The sequence below is a fragment of the Chelonoidis abingdonii genome, chromosome 10 (genome assembly GCF_003597395.2).
Source record: "Chelonoidis abingdonii isolate Lonesome George chromosome 10, CheloAbing_2.0, whole genome shotgun sequence".
In the NCBI taxonomy this organism is placed as follows: Eukaryota; Metazoa; Chordata; order Testudines; family Testudinidae; genus Chelonoidis; species Chelonoidis abingdonii.
The window spans coordinates 67,378,944-67,394,712 of NC_133778.1; the positions used below are offsets into that span (position 1 = coordinate 67,378,944).

A 15,769-nucleotide genomic window follows, 5' to 3' on the forward strand; every position below is an offset into this window, starting at 1 on the left:
TGTCTTACTTTAGCAAAGTGCCATGTAAGTGTTCAGGGCTTTATTTACGCTAAGTATTACTACTGTGAGAAGTGTGGCACCTCAGTAAATAGCGTGTTTCTTTTCCTTGTAGTCTACCCTTGGATTTACTGCCCTGGTAGTCAGCACCCTACACACCCTCACCTTTGGATGGACAAGGGCCTTTGATGAAAACCAATACAAATTCTATCTGCCGCCAAGTTACACACTCACACTACTAGTGCCATGTACTGTGATCTTAGCGAAAATATTCTTTCATTTGCCCTGTATCCACCAAAGACTGCAGCGCATTCGGAACGGCTGGGAAAAGGGAAGGTACGTGAAATTCACACTGCCCAGTGCAACTGGTGAATATTCAAGCGGAGAAAGTTCCAGTAATGTGTAGCAAAGCCTCTCTTATGATGGAGAATTTCAAAGCACTATGAAGATTTCTTGAGGTTTTTCATAATTGTCTATGTTTGGTATAATTGCCTTGTGGGTTGATATTGATAGTTGGTGACTTTAGAAAATCAGTTACTGTTAAATTAGTTTATGCAGTAATATTTAAAATATATTGCTGATTTGCTAGCATGATTGTTGCCTTAAAAATCATCATGACATTTGAGAGAGCAGCTGTAAATATATGTAGAAAACAAATGGAATTCTATAGGTCATATTGGTCAACTGAGATAGTTAGCTGGTGGTACTCTGTACTGCTTCTCTGTTGGGGCCCCAGCTGCTCTCTTTTTTAAATAGCAGGGGGGACAATTTGTATCCCATATGATTATGAAGAAATCCTTCTGCATGTGACCTGATGGACCATCTGAATCTGCTGTTAAACCAAAACAATGGTTCTGAGCAGTGTGAGCAGTCCCTAGGGTTGTTCCACATGGGAAGCTGGATGAGGACAGTATAAATCTCAACATAAACTACTTAACTCCTGCCACTATAGCAGAAACATCCAGTGACTTGGAGAACTGTGGGATTTGCTTCCTTGACACAACAAATTGGATGGCACATCTCAGTATTCACTACTTTCTCAAATGTGAACAGTGCATTTTTTGATCTTGTAGATATGAGTGATGCATGTGCATATTTGTACAGTTGGAAGAGTTGATTTATTTCCAAAAGTTATAATAGATTTTGAAGACAGCGCCGAGCCTGAAGTGCATTTACACCTTAGTGTAATCCGCAGTGGTCATTGCGATCACACGTTCTCAGCGATGTGAAACCAAAGTTTAGTGCATCCCCTAATGGAAGGTGTGTAAAGATAAGTTCCAAAAGGACTCACAGCTTCATGATATTGACTCTGGGCACTGGGGAAATGACAGCTGCCAGCTGAATTAGCAGTGAATAATGGGGCGACACTGTTTGAAACTACTCTTGTTAAACTCAAATCAACGTGTCCAACTACATCTACCACAACAACTATCAGGTGTATTTGTTTCACCACCAGCAATGACACATCTGCCCTCTCTGTGACAGATCCAGAACCTCCAAAAAATGGGACTTTACAGCTGTGACCATTCTCACAAAGGCTAAAACTCATCTGTCTCTGACCAAGTCTCAGTCATGGAATGGACACCAACACAGCTACACATTATGGGCCTGATTCTCCAGTACCTTGCACCTTCAAGAGTCATTTACTCAGTTACAAAAGTGAGTATCATACACTAGCATCATACGCTGTTACATGCCTCCATGTGTATCATCTCTGGCACCCTGCGTCCAACTCCACTCCCATGGTTTCCAGTTCTGAGCAATATTGCTCCTCCTCCTATCAGACGAGAGGTTGCCACTGGCAGGTTACTGGAGAAAGTACATGCCAACTTGAGCCTGCCGCTGCACAATGACCTTTTTAAACCACCAGCTGCATGTTTGCCATCACGTCATCCATTATGGTCTCATCTGCCACATCAGGATGTTAGGGTGGAAACATTCTGGCGAGAGGAATGGATATCTGTTATAATCCCCAACCAGTCCCTCGTCGCCAACCCCACAATTTGCCCGCTTGGTTTTGACCTGCCCCGTCGCCAATGGTCCCTGTTGAACAGGTTCCGGACCAGGCAAGGTCTCTGTGCAGCCAACCAGTATCACTGGGGCCTTTGTGACAGCCCTGTGTGCAGCTGCAGCGCAACACAGACAATGCCGCACGTTGTCGAGGAATACCTGCTGACCAGGGTCAACGGTGTCTTAGAAGAACTGCATCACACCACTGAAGATGCCATCACTTGGCTAGATGCTTATGCACACGTGAAATAAAAATACTAGCATCATTTGGCAGAACTTCTCATTTACTTGGCACAGGAGTGAATGATGCCCACACTCTGTGCAAGGCAGTGGAGAATCAGAATCAGATATTCATTTTTCTTTAACACAACGATTGTTCAGACTGTCCACAGTCTAAATTAATACACCATTCTTGATTGAAAACAAACCAATGTCATAGATGCTTTACAACACATACAAATCCACGGTCTTTGCCCCATAGAGATTACAACTTGTCTGTCTACGACAATTGCCATGCTTTACAACAGATCCTTTAAAAAGGAAAATCAAGAGGAAACAGAAGAATGACAACAAAGTAAGATGTTAGGAGCTGGTTGTAATAACCTTGTTTCCTACAACGGAGTAAAGTACACAAGTTGCTGTTGGACAGTACCTTGAAGACAGGTGTCAATACCTGAATCACCAGAGAATTTTTAAAAGTTGCTGCTGATCAGAACTTGCCGTTCAGCCTTAAACTGTTGGAGAGAGTAAGATTTACAAGCTGCTACTAATAGTCCCCCGATGATGTTCGGGTATTTCTGCTGTTGTGTAAGAGTCACCCTGGAATCTCCAAACACCATGTCTTCCTAATGAATACAAGGAAATCAAGGCAAGAGTCAGTGTGCTGGTTTTCACAATCACATGATAAATCCTTCAAGAACAAGGGAGTTATTGTGTGTCCCTGTTGTGCCTTTCAGGGCAGGGAGAATTATCGAGAACCCCTCCATGCCAAGATAATTATCTGCTAACGTTACTCACAAAGCAGATAGATTTGACAGTAATATGTGCAACTGAATGGCAAATTACAGCTTCTGCGAGAGGTCTGAGCCAAAATCACCTCTGGTGTAATTCCATCCACTTCAATTTAACTCCTGGAAGTGAATTTGAATTCAGTCCACTTACTCATTCCAGCCTCCTGCTGTATTTCATCATCAGGCAAAGCTAACATAAAATCACATAAAATTTTCTGGCTAAGGTAATGAATCCTGATTCTGATGCTTATTCTCACATCTGTGCTTCCTCTCACTCCTCTGCAGCAGGCAACCTGGTAGACTGCTACGCTTTTAGCAAAAAAAGAGGAGGGGGAGAGAAAGTTGCATGAGCCTTAGGCTTTGTCTTCAGTGTGTGTTTTAAAAAAAACCCTTTTTTTATATCAAGATAACTTTTGCACTGAGATACAGGGTTTGACATCAACAGGACCACTCACAGAGCAAGAAGTGGTAGGGCTGAACCTGTAGATCAGAGGTAGTCAATAGGTGGGCCATGGGCCAAATCTGGACCACCAGTCACTTTTGATTGAACCCCAAAATATTTGTATTGACTTATTATCGTTATTGTTGAGTTTCTTATTATTTTCTTTGGAGTCTGGATCTTGTCTATACCTTGATCAAGAAATTTGGACCTTGACAAAAAATAAAATTGACTACCCTGGGACCAATTTTTCTACCTACAGAACGTAAGTCCTAACTCATGCAACTTTCAGAATGGCTCTACCCTTTGGGGTCTGTATTCTAAATCCTTGATACTAAAATTTTCAATAATTTATTCTGACTTTGTAGAAATAATATTTTTTAAAATGTGTAAAGAAAACTTTGGAAATGCTCTTTGCCTTTTTAACTTCTTTCCCCACTGCATTATTTGATGTAGCTAGGGGATGGAGGAATGTTAGCTTAAACATTTCCTTGTTACTGTTGTTATTTTGTATTTGGTGGTTGTATATTTTGTTGCAAGATTTATAGCTGAAATTGCAAGCTGCTTATATTTTTATTTTCTGTTTTGCTTACTTTGTGCCTTTGGGGTATAAGACCCTATTGCAAAGCTGTGAGAAAAGGACCAGTTTTAATCCTCTTTCATCATTGGCCTCTTAGTCTTATAATTATAGCTCTATAAAGATAGAATGACTGTGCCTGTATAATGGCATCATTACTCACTCATTCTTGTGTGCTGTCTCTTTTTCTATAGACAATTCAATGTTAATCTAAAGTATCTTTCTATTAAATAAAGCTATCGATAAAGTGACGTGATTGTCCAGGATTTAAATGTGAGAAACAAAACACACTAACGTAAGCAGCTGGTATTTGCTATTGTAATGGAAGAAGATACTACCTAGAAGGGATCAATGTTCTGACAGACTTGTCGGTTCTGTGTCATATGAGTATAGGAGGCAATATTCCACATATTTGCATTAGTTACAGCTGTAATAGATATTTAATTACGTAGGCTTCTGTGGGTGCTGACCATGGATATTGTACAAGCTGTAGCAGCTCAGGAATAGCAGAGCTTAATTCAGTAAGCAAAAAGTTGCCTTAATATAGAGCTAAAAAAGGAGACAATGGGCGAGTTTAATGAGAGTGGAAAGATGCAATCTTTCACACTGCCTCTTTGGCCTCAGTTCCTTTAGTCCAGGGGTTCTCAAACTGGGGGTTGGGACCCCTCGGGGTCGCGAGGTTATTACGAGAGGGTTGCGAGCTGTCAACCTCCACCCTAAACCCCTCTTTGCTCCAGCATTTATAGTGGTGTTAAATATATTAAAAAGTGTTCTTAATTTATAAGGGGGCGCACTCAGAGGCTTGCTATGTGAAAGGGGTCACCAGTAAAAAAGTTTTGAGAGCCACTGCTTTAGTCACTACCTCAAGGAAGTGGGATAACAGATCTACCACTTCTAGATCCAGAGTGTTGCATTTTAATGAGCTAATTTGTAAATTGATTTTAATGAGTTAATTTAAATTCCTGTGCTAAAGTTTAGCCTCTGCAGGTACAGCTCTCTGACACTTTCCTTATTATACAGGGCTTTTAGCAATGTGTTTGGTCTCCTGCTCTTCAGGGATTTACTTACAAAGTGATTTATCAAACTATGGTTAAATCTTAAGGGGGATGCAATTGCTTGAAAACTGCTATAAGGTGTATTTCATAAAATCTCTCCAAGTCACCAAGAAGACTAGCACACGTCCACTAGCTTTTACATCTGAATGTTTTGTCACTGTTTGTGTATTCTGTATCCCAAAATTTCATGCATCAAGTTAGTGGAATCTGTAGATCATGCCTTAGCTTTGAAACAATGGATTTGTTACACTAGGGAGGTTTGGTTCAATGTATTGTTTAGTGAGTGACAGTTTTAAGAACTCCTATACAGACTAGTTTCCCACTGCCAAGAACTTATGTGAAACTCAGAGCCAGATAATTTAAATTAAACGTGATGTACAATATGTGGGTACAATATAACCTTATTTGCTGTTCTTGTTCATTGAGCAAATGAATCACTTTTCATAGATGTAGGACTGGCAAGGATCATTATGACCATCTAACTTGACCTGTGTAGTATTGACCACGTAATTTGATGATTCCTGCAACAAACCCAGTGATTTGGAATTGACCTAGAGCATCTGTCTTAGATAGACATGCACTCTTGATTTAAGGACATCAAGTGATGGAGGATCTACCACATCCAGCTGTTCCACTGGTTAGTTAAGCTCACTGTTAAAAATATTTGTCTTTGCCTCTGATTTGAGTTTATTTAGCTTCAACTTCCAGCCAAAATCAGCTGTTATGCCTCTTTCTCCTGGATTAAAGAGCCATCTACTATCAAATATTTGCTCTTAAATAGATGTCTCAGTCAGTACTCTAGAGGCAGCAGTAGGAAAGCAGATGTTAGAAGAGAGCCAAATTTGCTTTCTGCTAAGCCAGATCTTCCCCCTGATAAAATGGAAAAAGAAAATTAGGCTCAGCTAATACTAATGATTTATAGGGGGGCCTTCCTCTCTACACCACTTGTTTAACTCTATATGAAGTCACTGACTAAAGACCATTGATCTGATTCAGTTCATGCCAGCTAGATGGTCGTTGAGCCTGAGGCCTGACTGCACACCAATGTGAGAATGAATAGCCCAATACTTGACATTTTAAAGTTAAGGCCATTGAAGCAAAGTAGCTTCCTGATCTGGCCTCTTAAGCAGCACATATGGACTACAGAACAGGAGAAATATAGATGCCTTGGACATGTTTTCCCAACCCACTTACACTCTCATGCCTATAGACCCCATAGGTGCAGATAACAACGTTGGCAGAATGAGACCCAAGTGTGATGTAAAATGAGAGCCTACAAGCAGCTCTCAGATTGTAGGGAAACTTTCAGCTGTGCAGCACTACATGCCACACTGGCAGAATGTGAGGCCTAGGGACAAATGCAGAGGTGAGTCTAAGTAAGTTGATATACTGTGCACCTTCTTCTGGTCTCTTCAGTGTAGCCACAACCAACTTAGATTTGCATCCAATTTACACTCCTACCCAGGGGCACACGCCAAGCAAGTGCCTGGGGCGGCAAGCCATGGGGGGCGCCCTGCCGAACACCGCGAGGGCGGCAGGCAGGTTGCCTTTGGCAGCATGCCTGCGGAGGATCCTCTGGTCCCGTTCAGCGGACCTCCCGCAGGTGTGCCGCCGAATCCGCGGGACTGGGACCCCCCACAGGCAGGCCGCCGAAGGCTGCCTTCCTGCCGTGCTTGGGGCGGCAAAATACCTAGAGCCACCCCTGTTCCTACCCCCACCCCTCTGAATTTGGCCCCTACATTATAAAAGAATTGGTTTCTGTAAATCAGGACTTGCCATAAGATTCAGCCCACCACTGGATCATGAGGGGATGCCTGCTGGGCTGCACCCCATGGATTGCTGGTGGAGTGAAGCAAAATCGTGGGTTTTCGGGTGCAACAGAGGGTGTAGGAAGGTATCAAAAGTTCACTTTTCCTGCTGTCCCTCTCTGCTCTATCCCTAACCCAATCTTACATCTGCTCCTCAGTCTTCTTCCTTCCTTCTCAGCTCTCTTGGGAGAGCCGTGTTTCACATGCCAACAGGGCCAGGCCCACAACACTCTTGAAGCAAGTCTGCTGCTGGGGGAATAGAGAACACTCCCCCATCCTCGTCACCTCCCCATTGGCACCACCAGCAACCCACCCACTACATTCCCCTACTTCCTCATTTGTGCATTTGGAGTGATTGATATAAATGAAATTTGACAATTTAATACGCATCACTAATGGGAACTAAATGGCTTGTGGATTATTGAACTGATATTCTGGGGGCCTAAGACAATTTTTTGCTTATGCACAAAAAAAGGTTGAAAATCCCTGGAGTAATTTCCACAGTATGAGGCCAGAAGAGAGGAGTAAAGCAAGGGAAACAAAACTGGAAGGTTTAAGGAAAAAACATCAGGCAGGCCATCCCGCACCCACACTTCAACTTTACTTTCTTTCATCTCCTCTGTAGCCAGCCTTCCACTGGTAACAGGGGCGGCTCTAGACATTTTGCCGCCCCAAGCACGGCGGCATGCCGCGGGGGGCGCTCTGCCAGTCGCCGGTTCAGCAGCTCCACTGGTGCCACGGGAACAGCGGACCTTCCGCAGGCGACCAGCAGAGCGCCCCCCACGGCATGCCACCCCTAGCACGCGCTTGGCGTGCTGGGGCCTGGAGCCGCCCCTGACTGGTAAGTTAATGCATGTAGATAGATGGGAGACTAAATGTAAGGAAGTCCATTACACCCCCTTACACACCACTTGTCGTCCATTATCTGGGCATAATCTATGTGAACTTAAGCCATCATAGTTGAGTGAATCAATTCACAACACTGCAACCTGTCACCTCTGTGCACTGGAATTCACATTCCACCTGGAAACCACAATGCAAGATTCCCCTTTTTTCGCTGCACAGGGGGGACTAACAGGAAGATAGGGTGGAGGGCATTAAGATGATGTGTGTGTACTGGCTTATGTTGTATTGCTGAAGATTTAGTGATGGATTTTGCATGTGTGTTTGTGTTTGCTCTGGGTGCTTCACCTTGAAGTTAAGACCAGCTTATTTTAAAGCTAGATAAATATGCCTCAGTAAACTAAAACTAGTATTTTCCAGACAACACACCAAATGAATGATATGGGGAGATTAACATCCAGGCTGTGCAAAGGTTTAGACATGCTGGAACTGGCTGTGCAAAGAATGCTCTTAATCTAACAGAAGGAATTTACAATTTGACACCAGCGTTTTGACTTCAATTTAAAATGCAACACTGTCTGCAAGGAAAGCGTCAGCGCTTGGTCCCAGAGAGCTAGCACAGGCTCTGCAAGTTAAACTAGTTCACAGAGAACTGTTCTTCGCAAATGCTATTTCCTTGCTCATGCAGGCTTTGGAATACTGAAGAACAGGCTATGCTGACACCTGCTGGCTTTCTCTTCAGACAAAGACACATCACGCAAGTAGCTCTTGGGCTTTGTTATAGTTCTCCCCACTCGTTGCACACAACTCTATGCTTAAACCAAGAAGTGGACAGGGTTTTGTTATACGCAATTTTCTGAGAACCTGTTTCAGAAGGATCCTTTGACATTCTCATTCAGGTCATGGCTGGGACATAGCTTCTGTTTCGGGAAGGGCACGCATCCCTTAATGGATGCAAAAGAGTTGTGCACCACTAGAGTGAGCCTTTGCTGTCCCAGCTGTACAGCAAATGCTGCATCCATGAAAACCTGCTGCAGTGAAGATGTGGGTAGTGGGGGACGAGGGGGGCAAGAAGGGAACAGAAGAAAAGCACAAGGAAGGACTGAATGGATTGAGCCAGAAAAGGAAAGGCTTGACAAGTTACTTTGTCTAAGGTAGGAAAGAACCAGTCCGGTGCCACAAAGAGCTGCAAAAAGAAGTCTCACCTCTCCTGCCCCTCTTTACTAGGCTCATTCATAATTGGTAGGTCTATGTGCAGAAGTCCCACAAAAAGAAATAATGGGGAAAAGATCTGGTCTCAAAGAAAAGCAGAGCCCTTCCTGAAACACTGCCAGACAATATATAAAGAGTGGCAAGGTGGGCGAGGTACTATCTTTTTGGACACACGCTTTGAAGCCACACCAAGCTCTTCTTCAGGTCTGGGAAACATAGGCTATGTCTACACTACCACTTATGTCGTTTAATTTATGTCACGCAGGGGTGTGAATAAAACACACCCCACTGCCACACGGTCGTGGTAGATTAATTATGCCGATGTGAGAGCTTTCTTGCATTTTTGGCGCAGAGCAGCTACACTAGAGATCTTACAGTGGTGCAGCTGCATTGGACAGCTGTGCCGCTGTAAGCTCTAGGATAGATACCAAGTGTCACAGCTAAATACGAGATGGAACAGACTGTTTAGCGTAAGTAGTTAACACACATTGTAAAAGACCATTAAGACCTATTAACACGTCCAGTCCTAGGCAGGAAATGGGGGGCAACAACTGAGGGGACAGCTTTTAGTGGGTTATAGATTGTTGTTATAAGCCATAAAGCCAGCGTAGACAGACACAAAACTTTTGCATTTGTATGTAATTTAAAGGCTGGTCTACACTGCCAAGTTTTTTCACAAAAAGGCAGCAGAGGTGTATGCACTGCAAAGCCACTTTTTGCACCGACACTCCTGTCATAGTATTCTTTCCTCAATCTGAACCTTAGAGTCCAAAAAATGAGGTACTAGCATGAAATCCTCTAAGCTTAATTACCAGCTTAGGTCTGATATGCTGCCACCAATCAGGATTTTGGGTACCTGATAAACTCTGGTCTCCCCAAAACCTTCCCTGGGGACCCCCAAGACCCAGATTCCTTGAGTCTCACAACAAAGGGAAATAAACCATTTTCCTTCCCCCTCTTTACCTCCTCCCAGATCTTTCCTGCCTGGGTACACCAGGAGATTACCATGCTTCAACTCCTTGAAACACAACACAGAGAGATCAGGTTTCTCTCCCCCTTCTCCCCCTCACCCAGAGGCAATACAGATTCAAGCTCTGTGAATCTAACACAAAGAGGAAATTTACCTTTCCCTCCCACCAAGTCCTTGGGGAATACAGACTCAATACCTTAGCATTAACAAGGAGTAAAAAATCAATTAGGTCTTTAAAAAAGAAAGTTTTTAATAAAAGACAAAAAGAGTAAAAATAATCTCTGTAAATTTAAGATGGAATATTACAGGGTCTTTCAGCTTATAGAAAATGGATAAACAGCCTTATCCAGAAAAAATACAATTTAAAATATTTCCAGCAAACTACACATTTGCAAATACAGAAAAACAATTTAAAAGACTATACTGTCTTTCTACCTTTGTACTTACAAATTGGAAACAGAAGATTAGAGAGCCTGTAGATACATGTGGTCACTCTCAGAGCCCAGAGAGACAACAGACCAAGAACAAAGGACCCACACCCAAACTTCCCTCCACCCAGATTTGAAAGTATCTTGTCTCCTGATTGGTCCTCTGGTCAGGTGTTGCAGGTCACTGTTTGTTAACCCTTTACAGGTGAAAGAGACATTAACCCTTAGCTATCTGTTTATGACAACTCCTCAGTTGCAGCGCTGTAAAAAAAAAACCACATTGACAGGAATCATAAGGCTTTTTAGCACCAAGACTTTATCGCCGTAGCGCCAGTGTAGACACCATGCCTGATTTTAGCGCTGTATTTGGCCTCCAGAAGGTGTCCCACAATGCCCATGCTGATCATTCTGGTCAGCAGTTCCAAACCTTCTGCCCCTCTCCCTTTAAAGCCCTAGGAATTTTGAAATTCCCCTTCCTGTTTGCTCAGCGTGCGGAGCTCACATCACATCCTCCCTGGTGACCATTGCGGCTCCACACTCCTACCCCTGCTTTTCATTAGTTGTCCCAAGTACTCATTGGAACCCGGGTCCAGTACTCCCTCTCACTGGGCTGGGGAAGGGGCCTTTAGACATGAGCGGGCTTGCACCCACCTCCCAGGTTTTTCCAGTAAGGCTCCACGCAGCAAACGATCTCCCATTTTGACTACTGCGGAGCTACTGGATCTGATGAGTGAGGAGAGGAGGCTGTCCAGTCCCAGCAGTGTGCCAGCTGTAGGAATTTCGATATCTACAGCCAGATTGCATGCAGCTTGTGTAAAAAGGGCTATGATCGGGACACGCTGCAGTGCAGTGCAAAGGTGAAGGAGCTGAGGAACACATACCACAAGGCAAGGGAGGCAAACCATCGCTCCAGTGCTGTGCCCCAGACCTTCCATTTTTATAAGGAGTTGGGACTCTACCCTAGGTGGCGACCCAGCCTTCACCGCCAAGAGCACCATGGATACTTCGTCGAGTCTGGAGCCAGTGAAAAGTGGTCCTAACCCAGAAGAGGAAGTCATTGATGAAGAGGAGGAGGCTGAAGATGTGGAGCCCACGACAAGGCCAGCAGGTGCTGCATCCAGTCAGAAGCTGTTCTCCACTCCAGCGGTGGATCACCAATCTCGGCAGTCGCTCTCTGGCAAGCCTGGAGAGGAGACCCCTGATAAGTGGGTTTTGCTTTGTGAAGTTCTGAAGCAGGTTGAGGGCAGAGAAATGTACAAGGCTGGCTGTGTTTGTGTGCTAGGCATTTCCACACACAGCTAGGCAGAATGACGGAACAGGGAGTTGATGCACTCCAAGATTCCACAAGACTCCTCCAGAGAGAAACTTTTCTGGAGGTACTCAGCGATTCTCTGCCAGAGGTTCCTTGGCAGAGCTGCTTTGTTCCTTCCCCCATTGAGAGATGCTTTCCTGTGCCACTTTTCAATTACTTGGGCAGGGACCAAAGCTGCACACAGGCAAGCAACGAAGGGACCGGGGCAGAAGTTGGATGCATGTAGCAGATGCACCTTTGCTTCCTTCCTCAGGAGTGAGATTTTTTCCATAGTGACCCTCAGCTGTGGAAAACGGTAGGAGAGTTTAGCGTGTTGACCCCCATAAGTACCCAGCGACCCTTTCACATTGCTTTTCTGGGTTCACTCACCATTCTTGGGGTGTTCTCCTGCATGTGTGCTTGCTTAGGGTCACTGAGAAAGTGATAGGTATGCTACAAGCAGTGTTTCAATGCTCTGTCTGTAGTTGACAATAGTGTTTCTGTTTATTGTTAATTATGCCTCTCTAGACATGACCTTGAGAACCTCCTCCAACAGCCGGGGAGCATCTGCGCCAGATAAGAAAATGCCTGAGATGGAGCAAGGAAGATATGTTCCAGGAGGTGCTGCTGCAGTCAGAGGCAGAAAAGACTGAACGCAAGAAGTGGGAAAGCAACAAGCAGGAAAGAAAAGAAAATGATGCGTACAATAGGGACACCACAGAGAGGCTGATAAAAGTTTTGGAGCATCAAACTGACCTGCTCCAGTCTCCTGTAATGGTCCAGACTAAGCAGATGCGTGCTCGCCCTCCCCTTCAGCACATTCAGAATTCTCTTGGTGCATTCCTTTCTGCTTTCTGACACTTTACACTCTCCTCTAAACTCCACCCCCTGTAGACAGTGTTTCAAATGAAAGCTGGACTTATGCTCAGCTCTGAAAGTCACACACCACCCAGTACCTTCTCCCCCACCCAGAATCTGTGTGTGTGTGTGTGTGTGTGTGTGTGTGGTGTTGGGTTGTGGTTTATTTGGCAAAAAAGAAAAGTTCTTTCAATTATAAGCACTCTTTGTTTCCATGATAGCAGATGGCACCTGCAAATCAACAGGCACTTTTATCAGTTCCTTACATTGAATCCTAGGCCTTAACAATCACAACTGCTTCCTAGCATATCAAATTTAATTAATCATTGTAGTCCCAATCATAGCAACAAATATTACTGGTTTTCATCTTCAAAGTGTTGCCTCAAGGCATCCCTTATTCTTATTGCCCCACATTGCACCCCCCTAATAGCCCTTGGCAGTTCATCCTGAGTAAATTTTTCACCCTTCCCTTCACAAATATTATGCAGTGTGCAACATGCGGCTCATTAAGGTCTAACCCACCATACAGGCATCGCCAGTGCACCTTTAATCAGCCAAATGCACATTCAACACTCATTCTGCACCTAACTCAGGCTGTTGTTGAACCGCACCTTACTGCTATCTAGGTTTCCTATGTATAGCTTCATGAGCCATAGCATTAAGAGGTACACCAGGTCTCCCAGGATCACTGAGCATTTCAACTTCCCCTATGGTGATCTTCTGGTCTGGAAAGAAAGTCCCTGCTTGCAGCTTTCTGTACAGGCCAATGTTCCTAAATGTACAGGTGTCATGCACATTTCCGGACCATGTTGATGTCAGTGAAATGCACAGGGTGAGCCACAAGTGCCTGTAAAACCATGGAGAAATACTCCTTCCGATTGATGTACTCCATTTCAAGATGATCTGGTGCCAGAACTGGAATATGCATGCTATCTATTGCAATGTTTCTGAAATGCGGCCACCATGACAGCATGCAGCCACCAGGGGATTTTCATGCAACCTCCTGGGTGGCAAGGGTGCGGGGGGAGGTGGCAAAGCATTGGCCCCTCCCCCTCCCTCCTTGTTGCTCCTGGATGCACTGCCTGCACTGCCTCTGGAGAGAGGTGGGGGCACAAGGCTGCAGGCGTAAGGTGAGTTTTTGACCCCCATGGGGAAAGGGAGTTTGGGTGGCAGGCTCCAGCGGCGGGACTTCAGGAACCTGGCCATGTGGCCCCGGGCTCTGACTGCAGGGCAGCGGATACTGACCACACACCCTGGCACTGGCCAAATGGCCCTGGCCTCCAGCTGCAGGGCTTCAGCCTCCAGCCCCTGGCTGCAGCTACGTGGCAGCAGGCGCTGGCTCCGGCTCCCGGCTCCAATCTCGGGCTCCAGCTGTGCAGTGGCACGCGCTGACACCCCAGTCCTGGCTGCAGGGCAGCGGGCTCCGAACACAGGGTTTAGGGCACCAATCCCTGGCTCTGGCTGAAGGGCAGCAGCTGCTGACCCCCCGCTCTGGCCACGGAGCTTCAGTTGGCCTCTTGCCCCCAGTTCTGGCTGTGCAGTGACAGGCACTGGCCCCGGGCTCCAGCCACACGGCCCAAGCCCCTGGTGCTGATCCCCTGCCCCAGCTACATGGCAGCAGGCGCCAACTCACAGCTCTGTTCCCAGGCTCCAGCCACATGGACGTGGTGCCGACCCCTGGCTCTGGCCACACAGCAACGAGCACTGGCTCCAGCCACATGGTAGCAGGTGCTGACTCCTGGCTCCAGCCATGCACTCTTGAGCTCCAGCCCCCGGCTCTGGCCATGCAGTGGCAGGCACTAGCCAGCTGTGTGGCAGTGGGCTCCAATCCCTAGGTCCAACCAGGCAGTTCCCAACCCCAGCTCTGGGTTCTGGCCACGAACACTGAGCCCCAACCTTGGCCGCACGGCAGCAGATTCCAGGCACTGGCTCTGGCCATGCAACTGTGGGGCTCATCTCCCATCCCCATTGCTCTGGGTCACCGCTACCTCCCCGACAATGCATCCATCCCACCATCGTCACTGGCCCCTGCTGCCTCCCCCTTCAGCCCCTGCATCCAGGGCTTAATGAGTCCTGAAGCTTGCTGAGAAAAGTGATATTAACAAATATGCAAGTATCACTTTTCACAGCAGATTTACAAGCTATCTGTGAAAAGTGATATTGTATGTTTGTTAATATCACTTATCACAGCCTGACAGGTAGCTAAGTGTGCTGTGCTATTAACAAATATACATATATCACTTTTCACAGCATGCCCCAGGACCCACTAAGCCCTGGATGGAGGAGATAGCATTATTTTTGTTATTGAGTCTCCCAAAAAAACCTACAAATATACATTACAAAAGATCCGGATGTGAATCTGTGCATATTTAATTATTTTTTCCTACAGTTAATTAAGTATTTTAGGGAAAAAGTGTCAGTGCAGCCACCAGTGAGAGTTGGTGGCCACACGGTGAGGCCAAAGGATTTATTGCAAGAACCCCTTGTCGCCCCCTCCGCAGTTAGGGAAACCCATTTCTGCAAACCCATCCACAATTTCATGCATATTGCCAAGAGTCATGGTCTTTCGCAGCAGGACGCGATTAATGGCCTTGCACCCTTGTGTTAACACAGCCCCAACAGTCGATTTCCACACTCCAAACTGGTTCACGACTAACAGTCGCCAGCTTCCACACTGCAATCACCATGCGCTTCTCCACTGAGAGGACAGCTCTCATTCGGGAGTCCTTGTGTCACATACTGGGGCGAGCTCAGCACACAGTTCCAGGAAGGTGGCTTTCTGCAGCCACTGCTCGTCAGCCCAGACCTGCATAACAATGCAATCCCTCCACTCTGTGCTAGTTTCCAGAGCCTAAAAGCGATGTTCCACTGTGATCAGCTGTTCCATGAATGCCAAAAGCAATCTAATGTTGCTGCTTTCCATGTTGGACACTGCATCAGGCAACTGTGACTGCCATTGCCTTCGTAACTTCAAAAATACTCCACCATTATTCGCAATGTGCTAGTAAGAGCTAGCAGAGCAGTGGAGATCAGCACAGGATCCATTCCTGCAGATAGATGTGGCAGGGCAAACTGAAAACAAGGTGTGATGTACTGAATCACAGAAACTGCCAACTGATGTGCTGAGACTACCTCTAAGCCCATTTTCCCTGGCAGCTTGGGACTTCAGTGCCCTGGCTGATTGTGCCAGATATACTTGCCTGCTACAAACACAGACCCAGGTCTGAACTATGTCCTCCAAAAGCTGCAGGCTTAACTGAAAACAGTTTAA

General features: G+C 45.8%; 1 protein-coding gene across 8 annotated transcripts in view; it reads left to right on the plus strand.

The window, feature by feature from the left end:
• The window catches only part of STEAP3 (STEAP3 metalloreductase), a 44,895-nt gene extending 32,265 nt beyond the window's left edge, over nucleotides 1-12,630 (plus strand). For 5 of the 8 annotated variants that reach the window (XM_075070271.1, XM_075070272.1, XM_032794031.2 and 2 more), the window contains one exon: nucleotides 113-4,284. In XM_075070271.1, coding sequence (XP_074926372.1) covers nucleotides 113-403 — 291 coding nt within the window. In that variant the 3' untranslated portion in view covers nucleotides 404-4,284. Of the gene's footprint in view, nucleotides 1-112; nucleotides 4,285-8,427; nucleotides 9,190-12,168 lie in introns of those variants that run through there. The other 3 variants (XM_075070270.1, XM_032794037.2, XM_075070274.1) reach the window with 3 other exon arrangements.
• The last annotated feature ends 3,139 nt before the right edge of the window (nucleotides 12,631-15,769 follow it).